The sequence below is a fragment of the Marmota marmota genome, unplaced genomic scaffold (assembly GCF_001458135.2).
Source record: "Marmota marmota marmota unplaced genomic scaffold, marMar, whole genome shotgun sequence".
In the NCBI taxonomy this organism is placed as follows: Eukaryota; Metazoa; Chordata; class Mammalia; order Rodentia; family Sciuridae; genus Marmota; species Marmota marmota.
In genome coordinates, this window is record NW_025999969.1 from 9,400,273 (window position 1) to 9,419,545 (window position 19,273).

General features: G+C 35.7%; 1 protein-coding gene across 1 annotated transcript in view; it reads left to right on the forward strand.

Annotated features, from left to right (window-relative positions):
- Opa1 (OPA1 mitochondrial dynamin like GTPase) overlaps nt 1–8,644 on the forward strand; it is an 82,379-nt gene extending 73,735 nt beyond the window's left edge. Inside the window, exons 29-30 of the mRNA XM_015499894.2 lie at nt 3,176–3,250; nt 5,573–8,644. Coding sequence (XP_015355380.1) covers nt 3,176–3,240 — 65 coding nt within the window. The 3' untranslated portion in view covers nt 3,241–3,250; nt 5,573–8,644. The remainder of the gene's footprint in view (nt 1–3,175; nt 3,251–5,572) is intronic.
- The last annotated feature ends 10,629 nt before the right edge of the window (nt 8,645–19,273 follow it).

Genomic DNA, 19,273 nt, shown 5'->3' on the forward strand with positions numbered 1-19,273 from the left:
AAACATGAATGGGTGTCAAGTCATCTAAAGAGAAGAAAAAAGAAGGAACTTCATTCACTGAGACTGGCGGTTTATGAGTCGGGGATTATGGGAATATTCATGACTCAATCAAGAAGCACAATGAATTGATGTTTGAAATAGCTCATCTTTTAAGTAAACATTGGGTAAAATGGAAAGTAGACTCCATATTCACTTCATTTAGAATTGTGTAACAGAAGTAGTAGTTTGATAATCCCTTCCTGAGTTGGTTTCATTTATCAAATAAATCACAAATTCTATCAGAATTCTTTAATTATAAAATTTTAATAGGAAAGGGAGTTTGCTTTATAAACACTTAATCTGATTTATATTCATATTCCTGATTTTAACTGAAATATATCTTATTTCACATTAAAGGTAGTATTTGTAACAAATAGACTTAAAATAATAGTATTTGCTTTATTACTATTGATGTTCAGTTTATGATACTGAATCATACTACATTTGAATTATAGGAACACAGACAGAGCTAACTCTTCAAGCTTTAACATCCACATCTTTAGTAGTTACACCTACAGGATTGAATGAGGACCAAATGAAATTTCTTTTTCTTTTTTCTTTTTGCCCTAAGGATTGAACTAAGGACACTTTACCACTAAGCTACAAGCGCAGTCTTTTTTTTTTATTATTATTATTTTAAATTTTGAAACAGATTTTCCCTAAGTTTCTGTGGGTCTCACTAAATTTTGCTGAAGCTGATCTCAAACTTGTGATCCTTCTGCCTCAGGCTCCCAGGTCACTACAATTATAAGTGTGTGCCACCACTTGCAACTGAAATGTCACATTTGAAATTACTACAGACATAGTAGATACTTCATAGATTTTGAGTGAAAGAGTAACCAAGGAATGCTTCCCAAAGAAAGGATATCTTCGTGTACCATAAGTGCATTGGGCAGGTGAAAAAATGACAAATAAATGAATTTTTTTTTTTTTTAGTTAGCATTAAAAGAATACATCTGTGACAACTGATATTTTTTTCTTGTAAGCTTCCCCTCTGTTCATGACACCCATCCCAATTGCTCCCCACTTAAGTTCCCTTTGTGTCATTCTTGAGGTTTCAAGGCATGGTGGTACTATGTCCTGATAGTCTAATTATAAAATTTTTTAATAAAAGCGTAACTTCTTAAGGGAAATTTGACAGGTTTTTTTTTTTTTAATTCTATGGTTTTCATGTTAAATAGTTCTTTTAAGTGATACCACTGTACCTCATGCCTACAGATATTTTGTCCAGCTGAGGGTAGAAGTCATTAATAGGGTAAAAGTGTGGCTAGCTGCCTGGTTGCTCTCAAATCATGTATCAAATCTCTTTATAAGGTACGATATGCCCAAGTAGAAGTATTTATCATGGAAGCATTCAGAGGCGCTACTGAGCCTCTAAATGCCTCTGAAGTTTCTGTGTGCTGTGCTATTCAAGTTTTTAAAGACTTTGTCCATTTCCAGAATTCTGTGAGACAGTTTAGAAAACTTTATCCTCCTCCTGTACACCCTTTTAAAAAATCCTTTAACTGATAAATTGTACTTTTGTGAAATGTTTCTACTCATTGCAAAAAACAGACTTGACTGTTTCTAAGCAACTAGACGGAATAATTTTAAAAACTAACAATGTAGCCTTATTTTGGGAAGGTACTTATGTTTCCTAGTTTGACTGCTATTAAGAAATGAAAGCCAGCCTATCAAAGTATATGGACTAAACTAAGACATAGGTTGGGATTATTTTTCTCTACAGTCCTCTAGTTTAATCTTGTCTATAAGGAAGTAACGTCACCATTGTGATAACTATTATCATAGTTATGCTCAACAAATACTTTGATTAAAACAGGAGACCCTTCTTCCCCATAGGTTTTATATTAATCTTAATTTAATCAAAAGTTAGAAATACTAAATTGTCAGAAAATGATTGTGATATTACGGTCTTAATACACAGCCATAGAAGGCTTTGTTGATTGCATGCGATGCTAAGAATCTACAAAAAGAACAGTTCTTTCTTTTATTGGGTACTCATCACTAATGCCCCTTGCTGTTAAAAAAGTCACTTGTATCTTTAATTGCAGATTATTTTCTTTCAAATATAAATGCTGAATATGAACTGTATCATCTATGATTTTTCTGTGGATACAAGTAGAATGCTTGCCAGTTTTACCTGTAGATCATTAGCTTTAAACCAGTCAGCTCACTTTATCTGATAATTTCCATAATATGTTAAGTTATATTACAAAACTGTTTGTAATCATGCTTAGTGTAAACCATAATATAGGAGATGCAGGATTAAGTTGTCAGTAATATGAATCATGACTTTTCCACTTTCAGTAAGAGATCATTATATACTGCAGATTGTTCACATTTGTAGAGAAAAATGTACATTTCCAAGATTTCATTTGGAAGTCTATAAACCTGAAAAACTTATATCAAATAAATACTGTAAATCTGCCTTTACTGGCTCTGGTGTTTTAAAACTTTTTTCATTTACAACTGGAAAAGTACTTTTTTGTGTGTATTTTTAAAGTGTTATCACCTTTCTCTGTATGTTGTGAATATTTCCCACTGTTTTCTTTGCCTTTTAATCTTGTGATATTTAGAAGTGAAAGCATACATTTCTATGTGATCAGAATGGTTGATCTTTCCTTTGTTATTTCTCCTATTACTTTATACTTAAAAAGTCATTTCCTAGTCTAATAACAGTTAGAAATCCATCTGTATTTTCATTTTTTAAAAATATATTTTTTGGTTCTTTTTTGGTCCCCCTCCCCGCTTTTTTTTTCAGTTCTTAAAATGGTCTTGCTAAATTTTTTTGTTTTAGATTTGCTGAGTCCTTGCTTGGGCTTCAAAGAATCTGAGAACTTACTAAAATTATATACAGAATGGTACATCTATTCTATACACGTATTCTCTGTAAGAATCCCTAACTTTTAATAGATTCCAAAGCACACACATCTTGTCCTCCCTCTTTCAAAAAACATTATGTGGACCTCAGATGGTATGGTAGTGGGGCTCTAACTTTTTCCTTATTCTTCAGATAGTTAAATAAGTATATTAGACCTTTTAGTAAGTGATTATCTCCTGTGGTTTGCCATGCCTTTAAAAAATAAATTTGTTTTTATTTAGCTAACTCATTCATTATCTCTTTTTATCTCCATAGAGAAAGTTAGAGAAATTCAAGAAAAACTTGATGCTTTCATTGAAGCTCTTCATCAGGAGAAGTAAACTGTATTAAGTGAGTAAAAAATCTGCTGCTGCTTTGGTACCAAGTACAAAATTTGTATTCTAAATTTTTATTAGCAGTTTACTACTCTGCTTGACTATATCCTGATTGTTCCTTACAATGTAATAACTTTAAGGCATGAATCTGAGAAATAGCTTCTGAATTTCATGTATATAATGTTCCTTTAAAAAACTTGATTGCCGTCTGGCTGAACCAAAAATATCCTCCAGCATTCATTATAGGCAGAACAAAGGTGAATGTAAAGAGCTAAGATATTTTATAATCTGCAGATCACTCATCATCTGCATGTTAAAAACTGAACTGTGTTATTTGTTTTATCCCTTGTTCATAATTATTTGATAATTATGTATATGTTAAATATTCAACTTGTAAAATTTCTTATTTGGCTTGTCTATAGTAATTTTAATAATTGTTTTTAATCTTTTTCTCTTTTGTTTAAAAGCATTTAGATAAACCTTTTTCTGTTTAACTTACACAGCCTTAGAATTTATTACTGATCTTGATATACTGACACTTGTCTGATTCTGTGAAGTCTGGCATTCTAAGCATGTTTCTAATAAAATACATATTTAAGGATTTCCCTTAGTAGCATTATAATCAGTAATTGTTTGCTTTTACTGAAGAATTTGAAGGGAAAAAAATGCTATGGTTAAGCCATTATCATTTATTGTAAAATTTCCATTCCTTATCTGTGAGCTGTGTACAAGCAGCCTGCATGTGACAGGGTGGGAACTGGAAGGAGTAGAAATGTAAAGTTACTTCCCTGGCTGCACCCAGTTCAGTCTTAGCAAAACTACCACCTCTTCTCTACTATAGGGAAAATATTTTTGAGAAAGCAAACTAAAAAGAGAGGTACTGCTCAGATCATACATCATTCATAACAGTACTCCAGCAATAAATGAGAAAGGAAGGAGTTAAACACATTTCAAGGAAAGCTTTGTTGCTTTGTTTTGCTTATTTCTTTAAAGAACAGATATATAGAAGTATACAAAAATGCAGAATTATCTTTAACACAAGCCAAATATAACTTTGGTGCTTTTAAAGGTGTTTATTTACATTTATAAATTTTTCTACATCTTCCATGTGTAAAAAGTTATTTTAAAACCATAAAATGTTCCAGTATCATTCTGGTCATGGTAATTAGTATGACTAGATAGGATTAGCGATGAACATTTTTAGTGCTTCGTGATCTGGATCTTCTCCTTTTTGGCACCAGTGTTCACATGACATTTTCATTTATAGATATGGCCTTTGGGGAAAATAATTTATGAAAACCCACAGAAACCAAATCCATTAAAACTACAAGCTACATTTCTGGGTTTTGTAATTAACTGAGGAAGCTCAAAGCTAGCCAGTGTTATTTGTTTGTTTTGGGGGTTACCAGTGTACCCAGGGGCATGGACATTTGGCTACTGAGCCACATCCCTAGCCCTATTTTGTATTTTATTGAGAGACAGGGTCTCACTGAGTTGCTTAGCACGTCACCAATGCTGACGCTGGTTTTGAACTCGTGATCCTCCTGTCTCAGCTTTCCAGTTAGCCAATGTTTTATCTAATAGTGTCTGCCCTCTAATGTGGTCAGTGTGATATCTAATTGCGATTGCTGCTAGAGATATTCCTCTTCTCTGCCAGAGTGTCTCAGGAACAAGTATAGTACAATCCTAAAAAGCAGGTTGTGATGATACTGGTGCGTGGAGAGACTTTGCACATAGGAAAACCATCCCAATTTTTCTTGTTTCCTACATGCCTGGAGTCTCTAAGGCCCTTAGCAATCCTTGTGATTTATGACTCTAAACTCTTGCAAAATATCTATGAATTGGACACATGATCTTTTTTTTACCTTAAAGATCCATTTAAAACAGTAAATCTGGCAGAGTGGTAACCTTTCTTCATTCCAATCATTTTAGAAAAGTTACCAAGCATTGGGAGAAATAATTGCTCAATTATAGTTTTAATGTATGTGGAGTTCCTTAGCCTTCATTTTGCTTTTAAAAAAATAGTTTGAAGTAATTATAATTCTAATATTTATTGAGGATGTTTATACCCAACACAACTGTGTAGTCTTCTCTACTAGTTAGATTTTAAACTTTTTCTTTAAAAAGAAATTAATTCTAATATATTTTCATTCAGACATCATACTTGATAAAATTATGCTAATGTTTTATGGTAGATGATATTCTAAATAATTTCAATAAAACTTGCAAACTTAGTGAAACTTCAATTTTTTTGTGATCATGCAGTAATAAAGTTTGTTTAGAAGTTTTGCATTTGTCTCCCTATACCTAAATTTATCAAATGGGTTTATTTTTACAGAATTCTACTCACAATGTAATCACCTCTACGTACGTCTAGAGAAAGAAAACTTCAAAGTCTTTTGTCCTGCCTCTTTTTCTTCTGCTATTCCACCTTTCTACCCATACAATAAAGTCATAGGATACAAATAATTTATGTGCGTTACAGGCACTTTAACCATCAGCTGCCTTGAATGAAAGAACAGTGGAAATGGCATTGACATCCTATTCAGTTGTTCTGGAGTGACAAATTGGGATTATAAGATTGGTGTTACCATTAGGTATACTCCTTGAAGATAAGAAACTTGCTCTCTGCTGTTGTCTTATTTGTGGTGGCACTAAATTTATTAACAGATGTTACTCACTGTCAAGTTTCTTTTCCAGGAATGTAATGCTAGTTGTTTTGGAATAAAACATAGCAATTTTTAAGAAGTTATCAATTGTATATAAAATGATGGTAGCCTGCTAAGTCATTGTCTGTATCTTTAATGTTCTATATCCAGGAACTATTTGAGCGTGATAATTCAATTTATATTCACCACATGAAAGAAAACTGGGTAACAGAAGAACCCCTTGGATAAGTTAATTTGGATTATAATAATTCAGTGTATATTCATTGAAAGGAACCTCAACCCTTCATTGCTAGACAAGAAGTTAGCCTTGGAAGTTGTCAGTAGCAGCTTACCTTCAGTTGCTATTTTTACACTCCCTATATCCATTTGAAATTAATTCATTTTGAATATTGTATACTTAAGTTAGACTTCCTGTTAACAGTGGTTTCTTTTTCCTATTGACAGAGCCATTGGATTATGACAAATGATGAAAAAGATGAAGGATAATCAATTGACTAATTTTATTTAGAATATTGTCAAACATTTGAACTAGGAATCAGGAAAAGACTTTCTTTCATATGAGTTTTTTCTTTTTTTCTCTCAGTACTGGGGATCAAACCCATGGCGTTGCATGTACCAAGCAAATGCTATACTCTTAGCTACACTCCCAGGGCCTCCATATACTATTTTAAAAACTTTCAACAATTAGAATGATGTTGACCATTCCCTCTCTCAGCTGAAAATTTAAAGAAAAATTTAAAGTTTAATTCTTTGCAGTTCAGTTATAATAATACCCTCACAACATTTTCTTGTGTTTTGTATAATCTTTATTGGTTAAAGGGCTTTAAAGCAAATATGCCATTTTTTTTTTTACTTAAAATGTCTTTCTCATTTGCTACCTTTTTAAGTCTTTATTATGCTAATAAAAATGCCCATTGTATAACAGTTTTTATTCTACAGTTTACTTAATTTTATGTTTTCTTGGAATTGTTATAATTCCCTTGTTGATAACAATTCCTTTGCCCAATTCCCACTTTTTTTTTAATCAGGAAAAATTGATAACCCCTTAAGATATGACACCTCATATACAGAGTTGGAGAATGTCACAAAATATTTCAGAAACTAGAAATTCCGTGAATATTTGCTTTACACTGTTTGATAAGATAAGTAGATCCAATTTTTAGCAGCTAGCAGCAGTATACATATTGTTATTTTGTAGATGAGTAGTCAAGAACATTTTGTGGGTTTTGGGGGGTCTATGGACAGTGGTCAGCAGAAAGGGAGTGAACTTTGTGATGTTCTATACAAGGATTAGGAGATGGCTTCACTGCTTGAACACTCTAGCTAGCCTCTACCTCTACTACTACCTATAGCTACAATAGGTAGGTAACCCCTCACTGAAGCAGACATCTTACAATGGTAATATTCATGAAGTTGTAAAATACTTCTTACAACTACACACCTATTTCTTTAAAAAGAAAGAAAGAAATAGGACCATATTTGTTACTGTGAACTTTAGAGGGGAAAAAAAATGCCCTCGTGTTAGTTAGTAATTTTTATCACTTCCATGTGTATAAATTTTAAAAATGGTGGTGGGGACGAAGAAACGGCTTCTTTGAGGAGATCAATATTATAACTTAAATATGTTAAATAGATCATAAAAACGTATTGTTAACAATCCCATATGAATACTGACATTCTTCCTATCTGTCCCCTTCATTAAAATTGGCTTCTTTCGTGGTTTTTTCTTTTCTTTTTTATTTTAGCTGATCTCACACTAAATATGCTTCCCCCGCCCTCAAAAAACAGGTATTTATTAAATGCAGATGCTGTGAAGAGAAAAAAATAAAATTCAGTCTCAACAGTAAATCTTGTGTGTTGTGTCTATAGTTCAAAAATTTAAAATGATTGAAATTCAAGGTAAAAAAATAATTTCAGATATTCAATATGCAGAAGTGAAGACAAATAGGACAAGAAATCATTTGTTTGATGTCAGAATTTTCAAAAAAATGGGGAGAATACAGCTTTGTATGGAGGCTGAAGAATTTTTAACAGATGATAGCCAAAATTAGTTGGACAGGATGTTAATCAGTGTGTATAGGTGAAGCAAGTGGTGCAGCTCTTGCTCTTCACTGTCTAATTGACTGTGGCCATAGTCACAGGCAGAGCAGTCAGCCTGTCTTGTCATTTAATTAAATTCTCTTTGTGTTATTCTGCTTTCCAGGCTTTATTCAGAAGGACTCCTTCACATAAATTATTTAGTGACCAAATGTGAACCAATAATGTAAAAGTGAGTAGGAAACATTGCGGAGAGTTTTGCTTCCTAATGTTACAATTTGGGAATTTCATATACAAGATTCAGTGTATGGGTTTTAAAGATGAATTCCTTAGCTAGTTAATAATTTTGTATGTATTTATTTTAGATATATTTACCTGAAAAAACAAACATGATGTTTTCTCTTCAATAAATGGGATCATAGTAATGGTCTTTATCTCAATTTTCAAGGCTGATATGTATTTTACTTTCAGATATATTAGCATTATGGAAATATGCTTAAAAATGTGTTCACCTTTTGAATGATCATGGCTATGTGTTATTTAAATATTTAAAGCTTGTTTTTCACTTGTACACTGTGAATGAACTTTGTATTATTTTTTAAAAACCTCATACTACATGTAGATGTTATTGCAACTTATATTTTGCTTGTGCTTGATCTAAGGTCATTTGTGTAGATAAGTAATTAAAAGATAATTAAATCACATTATAATTTTATTATTGAAGAGCATCTTTTTAAAAATTTTCTTTGTTTCTAATGAGGAACCCTATAGTGTAACCAAATTCATGGTCTAACAAATGTAGCTGAATTCCACATACTTTACACAAAAGCTTAAATTCCACATACTTGACACTGCACAGTTATAAAATTACCATTTTCAACTGGTGAGGGTTTTTTTTCCATATCTCAATACTTGTCAAAGCATTTTGGTATTTTTTTTTTGTAAAATATATAACATGTTTTGTAATTGCATTCTGCTGCCGTGGCCATCATTTTCATTAGTGATGCTAACATATTCAGTCGTATATGAGGTTTACTAAGACTCAAAAGTCATGATTGTTTCAATAATGAGGACTCAGTAGTTGTAGACTATATTTTTGATCAATAAATGTCAATACCCTTTTTTTAAAAATAAAGAAAAAAAATTCATTTGGAAGGTGCACAGGCAAGATAAGTTTCAGTCATGCTAGCTCTTAATCTTTTGTGTAGTTCAAGTTCAGAATCTTCAAGAAGTTTGAAGTATTTAGTTACTGAAAACTTATAAGAGCAGTTTATATTTTCTTTTAGCATATTCAATTCAGAATTAATGTAACTATCATTTACAAATATGATATATCACGTTACAAAGTATTTTAAAATAATCACATACCCAATTTATGATAACTAGGATTGTCATGTTATACACACATTAAACTAAATTGATAAATATGGAAAACTTGAGGGTTAAGACAAGTACTGCAAAAATTATTTAAAAAAATAGGTTTGATTCTCAGCACCACATATAAATAATAAATAAATAAATAAAGCTCCATTGACAGCTAAAAATATATTTAAAAGAAAAAAAAAGTAGGACAATATCAAGTAAACTGGGTGATCTTGAGCCTGAAGAACTGAGGGTAAGACACACCTATATCATAAGTTATTAAGTTAAACCTGTTTCTTAAAATAACAGAATTCCTAGCTTAAAACTTGGGATTTTGTGCATAGTCCCTCTCTGAAAGATTATTTGTGAGTGATGTTCACATTCTGTAGGGCCAATGTTAAGGTTCATTTAGGGTCAAGTCATTGATAAGGAGATATAACCCAGGGACATTTAACCATTGCCACATCCCCAGGACCCACTCACCCACCCCTGCTTTTTTTGAGAAGATTTTGCTAAGTTGCCTAAGGTCTCACTAAGTTGCTGGGGTTGACTTTAAACTTGGAATCCTCCTGCCTCAACCTCCCTGCCGCTTGGATTACAGGCATGCACCACCACATCCAGCTAACCACTACTTTTAGTCAGTTTTAAATCAAAGTTGTTCCTTTGTCTTTCGTGATAAAGAAAAAAATTCTTGTTTGTATTTTTATTCATTAACCTAGGTGTAACAAGGAATTGAGAATGAGATAAGAGGCACTGCTGAAGACCTAGTCAGCATGAGCCCAGAGATAGATCTCTATGGCTCTGTTGGGAATACACATTGCACTTTATAATATTCAAAGCAGAATTTACTCTTACAGTTACTGAATCATTGAGGAACAATATGGAAATAAGAATTTTATTCACTATGGCTTACGTGATCTCACACTTAACCAAAGCTCATGAGATCTGCAATATTTGTGAAATAATTTGTGTGGAATAGGTTCATTTCAACTTCTTGTTTCACTAAAGTTTATTTGAGAATCAGGCCAAATCAGAAAGCAATACTATCTGGACTACTTACCTATTACCTCTTTATCTAATATTAATGTCCTTGACTTCCACAAACAAATAGTATATGATGCATCTATTTGAAGGAAAAACATAGTATATTGCAAAAGTCTAATAAATCTGTTATCACTTAAGTTCATTGATGTCAGGATTACTGAATAATTTTGTACCAGCAAAGTTTCCTCCTCTTTGTCACAAAGAATCCACCATTATGTATAAATATAATGTACCAATTAAAAATATGGAAAGAATGTATTTGTCTAGAGAACTTACGTTGGAAGTGCTCACATTTGCCATGATGTATACAGCCTATCCCCTTGCATGCCATATATATATATATATAATCTTTTTCTACAATTAATTTATATATAGTAAAAACTAGAAATCACCATATCGAGGTCTCAAGGACATAAGTAGCATACACCCAGTGACAATGGTGATCCTGCCTTCTCGTTGCCATGAGCAAGACTGACATCAAGAGGCACATCAGGCACCTCTTGTTGTCAGTCTTACATGTTTGGAGGAAGGATGTCGAGAAGTGCCAAAAGTTTGCAGCCATTCCTGGAGTATGAATACATCCTTACGAAGCTCCTATAAAGTCTTAGCTGGACTCAGAAAACAAAGAGGAGTATTATAACTGCCCATTAGAATTTTGGGGTCTAGAAACTCCCCTGAAGCCTTTTAACTCTCAGTATCCTATCTTGCCAAATTAGTCCTATGGAAATTTTATGTTTTCCTTTGAAATGTTGGAGTTAAGTAGAAAATCTGAATCCAGAGCAAAGAAACCAGGGTGGTTTTTTTTTTTTGGTTTTTTTTTTTTTTTTTTTTTTTTGGCATCCTTTATCATAAGCAGTATTATTACAAACCTGTGTACTCTCTGAAATGCACTGTCCTTCCAGAAATACTTTTAGGAAAGGTAGTATGTTTATGCTATCAGGAACACTTTCCGTCAGGGCACATGATACATCTAAAAAGGGCAAAATGAGCCCATTTAATAATAGAAGTAGCCCTGACTGTACAAAGCTGTTGTTGCATCGCAAGAATGGAATTACCAACAAAGATGTGATTCCTCGTGCAGCTGTACTGAAGAAGATGAGATTTGGGAGTTAAAATTTTATGTCAGCCAAAGAAAGGCCTTAAGTGTTAGGAGTAAAAATTATAGAGTTTTGCAATTTCTCTTCAACATGTTAATTCTCACTACCCATGCAGAGCCTCTTAGTTTTTTTGAATTGCCCTGTTAAGAAACAATTACTTTTACCCCAGTTTTTAAAACCTTGATTGAATATTTGATTTTCTCAAATTATTCCTTTTGACTGTCTTCTTTTGTCCAATAAATCTAACCCTTTTGAAAGTTATTAGTAGAAGCCATTACAATTTCAACTAAATTTATTTCCAGAAATCTTATATACATTTCTTCTTTAATTTTCTTGCCTTGAGATATCTCTGGCTTCCCAAGCTAATAGAATAGAAATTGCTACTTTTCTGCCAAAACTCTCCTGAGTTTATCTTTTCAGAATACCTCAAAAATGAGTGTGTATTGAACATCGCTGACATTTGCTGCCTCTGCCATTTCAGAGGCTGTGGGTACAAGCCCAAAACCACTTCCATTTCCACACATTGTTTCTTCTTTCTAAACATTTGACACATTTACATTCTTGTAATTACTATGGTTATAGCTGAATCAAGATTGTGGAGTGTAATTTTTGTTCATGTCAAAAGTACTGTTATGGTACCCTATTGGTGGAATGAAGCATTTGGACTTGGATGTTCTCGTTGGGCACCCCCCTTTGATACAATTCGCCAGCTGTGTACTCTATGATTGGCTGGACTTTTGATGTGCAGATACTACAAGTTGGTCACAAACTTGTGTACAATGGGCCTGTTCTGGTTCATGTGAAAATCAACATCCTTTTTTGTGTTCCTGGGTGACAGGATGCTACAATACTATTAGCATTTGCAAAGAGTGTGCTCTGTCCAAGGGTGTAACCACAGATCTTGGGCTGCTCAGTTTGTGTTTCTCTATTATGTTAGAGACACAAAGAAGCTGAAGGCTGGCAAAGGCCTGTCAAATCTTGTAATGTAGCGCTCGACCCCCAAACTCCACTTGGCCTCCAGGCATCTCTTGTTCCCTGTCCCACCCCTTTCCCTGAATGGGCTCTGAGGTAGGTAAATGAATTCAGCGGCCTGGTAGGCGGGGATTCCTTTCTGACCTCATTCCTGTACCATTTGTTTGCAGGCTTGTAGGGGGAGAGGAGGACATTTTGGAATCCTTTGTGTCAAATCATTTTCTTGCAGGTTGGGGAGTTAATGGTAACTTTGTCTGAAGCCAGCCAAGCAGAAAGCCTCCACAGATGAGGCGTGGCATGCTCAACCTCCTTACAGCTACAAGATGAGAATATGGAAATGAGGAACTTTCTAGAGCAGATGGATATGCAGCATGTCTGCATGTTCATCATCTCATAGTGGGAAGCTCAAATCTTCCTATGTATTTAAGCGTAAAATAGTTATTTGTTTTAAAAAGATTTTCCCCTTTCTGAATCATTGTGGCTTTTATACTGATGTCTGTAGTTTGAATAATCTTTTGTGCAAACCAATTATTTATATATTCTAAAGTAGTTTAAAAGCCTCCCAATATCTGGCTAATTGTATAGAGTATGGTGTGACTAGAAAAGTGATATGTAAGTTTTTTTGCCCTCGGATTTTCATTGTTTATCTAAAAAATGAACTACAGCTTTAAAACAGTGATAGCTCTAATTTTGCAAAAAGAAAAGAGGCCCAGAGAAAATAATAATTTTTTAAGCTAGTGTTAGAGCTACAAACTTTATATCCTGATGCCCAGGCATGTTCTGTTCTGTCACATGAAGAATTAGGTATAGGGCCATGATTCAGTGCCTCCACAGCCAGGCATTTTGCAAGATAAATTGGGGTTCTGAGTATTGATGTGAAACCTCTCAATTTTCAAATTCTAGCAGCTAAATTACAGCTTTCTGTTGATCTCTAGCCTCAGTGGATTTTGGTGATGCTGCTGATGAGGCTTTCTTAAAATAACATGACTTCTAGTCCTTCTTTGACATGCAGCTTTATTAAGAGGCTGAACTAGAGGGAAATTCTCATTTATTAAATATCTACTATACTCCAGGTATTTTAAATACATTGCCTCACTTGTTTTTGTTTTTGTTTTAACATACCAAGGTTGGCATCATAACCATTTTACCAACAGATCAACTCTTCAGACAAGAGGTTGTCTGAAGTTACACAGCTCACTAATTGATAAGGCCTTTTATGAGAGGCCATGTTAGTTTGACCAGATCCTAGAAAAAGAGCAGGTACAGATGGGATGGAGGTGTAGTAGTAGTTTCCTTCCCACCTATTCCACCACCCTGAGGTAACAGTTCCTTTTCATGCAGTCCAGTATTATGGTTTAGATGGAAAATAAAAGTATTAGAGTATGATAGTTATAACTTAATCATTGCATTAATCCACTGATATGGGCTAACTGGGTTATAACTACAGGCAGGTAAGGTGTGGCTGGAGGAAGGAGGTCACTGGGGTCATGTCTTTGGGGTTTATATTTTGTCCCTGGTGAGTGGAGTTCTCTGCTTCCTGTTGCTGTGACCTGAGCTGATTTCCTCCACCATGCCCTTCCACCATGATGCCTCACCTCAGTCCTATGGAGTCAGCCAACCATGGACTGAACCTCTGAAACCATAAACCAAAATAAACTTTTCCTCCTCTATGTTGTTCATGCCAGGTCTTTTGGTCACAGTAATGAAAAAGCTGACTAAAACAAATTGGTACCAATTGGAGGGGTTATTTCTGTGACTAACCAGACCATGTGGTTCAGAAGTTTTTGGAGCTGGTTTGCAGGGGAAGGAATTTTTGAAAAGTTTAGAGATGCAAGCTGGAAAACCTTCAGAGTGCCATAAGCATAGTTCAGTGGTGGGAGCTCAGAAGACCAAAATGTCCGTTGACTGTGGACAGTGAAGACTGGGCTCATGAAGTGTCAGAGGAGGAGGACCCTATTGGAATGTGGGCTTGAGGCCATTCATGTTACATTCTGGCAAAGAAACTATCTACATTTTGCCCGTGTCCTGAGATTTTCTGTGAGGATGAATTTAAACATCTACACCCAGAAATATAATAAAAGTTTAAAAAAAAGTGATGGACTCATTAATGTGGCATTCAAGTGGTGACATAGATATTATGGGTGGTTTTTTTGCCAAGTTTACTATGATAATCAGGAGGAGAAAATTTTGAAAAACTTGAAGTTTGACCAGAAAAGTACATGTAAAACTGGGGCTAAGGAAATTGAGGTTATTAAAACCATTACAACCACTAAAGAGACACTGTATACTTTACCCAGAAACAATAGGAAAGATGGCTTGAGAGCAACTTGGAATTGACAAGGCCACACCTGTCTTAAGACTCAAGGTTGTAAAGGTAAAAATGCCTTTGAGACCATGGGGGCACCCTGCTTGCCCAGAGGGGCCTAGTTGTTTTGCTGTGCTCAGCCACCCAAGCACTGAAAGGCTGCTGCAAGCTGGTCCCAGGAGACTTGGCTACCGCTCAAGATGGTAGCAGACCTTGCATCATCCATGTGGTGTTACCTATGCATTAATGTAGGATGCAGAAGTTATGGGGTTGTGGAGCTTTCCACCAAGATTTCAAAGGAAGGCCTGGGAGGCCAGACAAAGTGTTGCAAGATCCTAGTCACCTGCAGGATGCCCTTGAGAGGGCAATTCATGACCTAAGAAGAAAGCCAAAGCTGCAGTGGAGACCCCCAAGATTAGGAGATGCCAGTACTGTGGAACATCTGCCAAGGACCACTGTAGGAATCAAGCAGAGACAAGCCAAAAGAGAGCCCATGTGGCTGCAACCATCAAGGCCACAGGGGCAGAGCTACACAAGCCCTTTGGGGAAAACATCACAATGCCATGTGTCTCAGGCACTCCATATGGAATTACAGGACTTGTTTGCCCAGCTGGATTTGGGTCTTGCTTTGGTCCCATCCTATACTCCTATTTGTCCTTTGGGGAATGGAAATGTTTCTCCTGAGCCATTATATATTGGAGATGCATATATTGCTTTTGATCTTTATAACTTTGCCTTGAGTTTCCAATGAGATTTTGGACTTGAACTTTTGAGGAATGCTGGAACTTTTAAGACCCTGGGAACTCTTTGAAGTGTACTAAGTGTATTTTCCATTGTTAAATGATTATGAGCTTTCATGGGCTAGAGGTGGAATTTTATGGTTTAGATATGAGATGACCCACAAAAGCTCATGCATGAGACAAGGCCAGAGTTTCCAAAGGTGAAACAATTAGATCATGATAGTTGTAACTAATTAGTGAATTGATTCACTGATATGGATTAACTGGTTTGTAACTATAGATACAGTAGGGTGTGGCTGGAGGAGTTAGGTCACTGGGGTCATGTTTTGGGGTTTATATTTTTATCTTTGGTGAGTGGCACTCTGCTTCCTGTTGCCCTGATCTGAACTGCTTTCCACCATGATATTCTGCCTCATCTCAGGCCCAGAGCTAGGAAGTCAGCTGTACATTGCCTGAACACTCTCAACCTGTGAGCCAAAATAAACTCTTCCTCTTCTATGTTGTTCTCATCAACTTTTTTGGTGACAATGAAAAAAACTGCAAAAATGTGTGTGTATTCATACAGAGATGCCATTATGCACTACTTCCAGCTCCATGGATAAGTCCAAACCTTGTTTGAAAAGAGATGCACATATTTGTACAGAAGCTTTTTGTTCTAAACATCAAACTATTTCAAACTCTGAAAGGCCCACGGGTGAATGTCAACAGGGGAAAATGGCATTTCTCATGCCCATTTTATACATTTTAATGAATTCTGAATGTTGAAGGCACATTTTATTTTTAAAATTCATTGAGAAAGAAGTAAACCAGAATCATCATCATTATTTTATATTTATTGCACAGCTTATATAAAATCATCTCACTCACGGTTGCTTTATCATAAGGGATAGTCTGCTATCTGCTAAGTATGTGTGTGGATGGGTGTGGATCTAGCATTTCTGACACAGCTCATCTGATTCATGTCTTTTTACCATCTTCTTCCAATTCTTGATCCTGGCACAGTTCACTCGACCCATGTCCTCACCTCTGTTACTGCTACTGGCCATCATTTTTACCTCTCATGTACCATCCACATTCTTGACAGAATGAGCTATCTAAAATTAAAATTAAAATCTTCTTTATTCCCCCATCGATAAGAGGATTTGATTGGTTTTTACTAAAGGCCCTTGTCATGTTGAACCTTTGTGAAAGCTTTGATTCTGTTTTTATGAAACTATCTTTTATAAATAAAACTCTCCTTAATTGACATATAGCTTTCAGAGTTATTATTTCTAGTCTTTTAAAGATATTAACAGACAAGAATAATCTCTCTTTTTTTTTTTTTTCTTGGTACTGGGGATTGAACCCAGAGGCACTTAACCACTGAGCCACATCCTCAGCCCTTTTTTTACTTTATTTTAGAGACAGGATTTCACTGAGTTCCTTAGGACCTCACCAACTTGCCAAGGCTGGCTTGGAACTTGGGATCCTCTTGCCTCAGCCTCTGGAGTCCCTAGGATTACAGGCATTTGCACCACACCCAGCAATTAATCAAATCTTAATGGAATAGTCTGGTTCCTGTGCTAAATTTCTAACACAGTTAAAACTGCAGCACAGTCTGCATTTCTAATTCCTTTAACTATCAAGTTGTTCTCTTTTTTATTATTATTATTAGTTTGTTTATTTGGTTTTGGCATTAAAGAGAGTCTTGATAATTAACTGCCTTCTGAGATGCCAACTCTCCTTCTGCACCACCAGTGGACCATGAGTGTTCTGTGACCCTTGGTGTCCTTGAGATCCTTTTAGAGTCCCAAGAGACAGCATGATTTTTTATAATGCTAATGTGCCCTTATCACTGTGTTGATAGTTATGGTTGTGAACTAAACTACCATTTTCTTCAAGGAATATTTTGCTTCAAAGCATGGACTGACAACTTCTGTTAACTCAGACTTCATCATTTAGCAGGTGGATTCTCACCCAATGAGCAGAGTGAGTCTTCCATTTCAAGGAAAACAGCCCTCTTGTAACTGTTGCCAACAATAAAGCTGCATAATCAAACAAAAATGAGAATTTTGAAAAGCTTTTTATCTGCCATCATGCACTTGACAGATTCTCAGTAAATTTCTGATGAAATGGTGGTGATAGGAATTAATGTGATTTTTTAATATTGAAGATAAGTATACACCAACCTCTGGAAGATCTTCATAACCCAGGGAATCCATATTTACAAATGGCCAATCAGGGATGGGTAGAGATCCCTACAAAGTGGGAGGCACACTAATGGATTTTAGCTCACAGAATTTGACAAGTTCATTGATTGTTTCAGATTCTACATTGTAGGTACAGTAGATTTGCAATTACCTGAAAAAATTATTAAATTCTTATGTTTTCTATTACATAACTGTGAGGCTAAGTTTTCTTCCTATACTTCAACCAGAACAACAGATTTCAATAGGCTTAATGCACAAGAAGATATGAGAATTCAGTCATCTTTCATCAAGACAGACATTCAAGAGAAATGCCAAAATGAAAACAATGCTCTCACCACTACATGCATTTCTCGTGTTATTTATGATAATATGATTATGATTTTTTAAATAAATTGATAAGTATTTAATCTTTTTCTGTTTTAACTTTAAATATAATAAATATCAAGAGACACAACCAACAAACACTTGGGGTACTCAAAACTTGTAACATTAAGATTTTGAAAATCAGGCTGGGGCTGTAGCTCAGTGGTAGACCACTTGCCTCGCACGTGTGAGGCCCTGGGTTCAATCCTCAGCACCAAATAGAAATAAATAAAGATATGGTGTCCATCTACAACTAAAAAAAAAAGTTGAAAAATCACTGTTTTTATTCTGTAGTGTAGCCTCTGATCCTATAGCCAAACCTCAGAATACAAAGCAGTGACTTATTTGAAATTACCCTTTGTGTAAAATATCTGAAGATCTGCTCTCATGACAATTACCTCTTGTCTCTTCACCTGAAATCAGGATGTATCTATGTGAATGGTGAGTTCCAGAAGGTGGTCCAGCCAGGGTGTGAAGTTCTAGAAGGTGGTCCAGCCAGGGATCCCCGTGTGTGAGTTGTGTCCAGATGACCTGTACCACTCCACCAGGACTGTTCTGCCTAAGATCCCCAGTGGCACCCATGTCATGACATCCATTGGACAGTGGCCAGGCTACCCTCATGACCACCACTGCATTCTGCACTCTTGGCCATTGCCTCTTTGAAGTACTAGATGTCTCTTGGCTTCCATGACAGCATGTACTCCTGGTTTTCCCCTCTTTCTGGGTGTTCAGTGTCTCCCTTGCCAGTTCTTCCTGTGCTTTTCAGAGCTCTGTCCTGGTCCTCCCTCAGTCTGTCCACTGTCCCTGGATTTCAGCTACTGTTAAAGCTCCAACCATAGTTTAATCACCAGTGAGTCCAGGCTGGTGATGAAACTGGAGCCTCATCAGCCTCTTCACTTGCATTTCTCAAAGGTCCGTCAGAACTGACCCCAGTATCATCCTCCTCAATCTGCACTCAGTCCATTCTGCCCTACCTCACTAAATGGTGATATTTACCTTTGTGCCCAAGCCAGAAACTAGGAGTTGTCCTTGAGTGTTCCCTCTCCCCCAATATATACATCAAATCATTCTCTAGAGCCTACTGGACCCCTGAACATCTCTCAGCCCTCCATGCCTCTCCCCGTCTGGTCTGGCCAAGAGCTCCTGCAGAACCTCCTCATTTCCCCTCTTGCTTTCCCCCAGCCCACCCCCACTACTTCAGCCAGATGATGTTTTAAAGCACACATGTACTTGTTATTCTCCTGCTTAAACCTGTGCTACT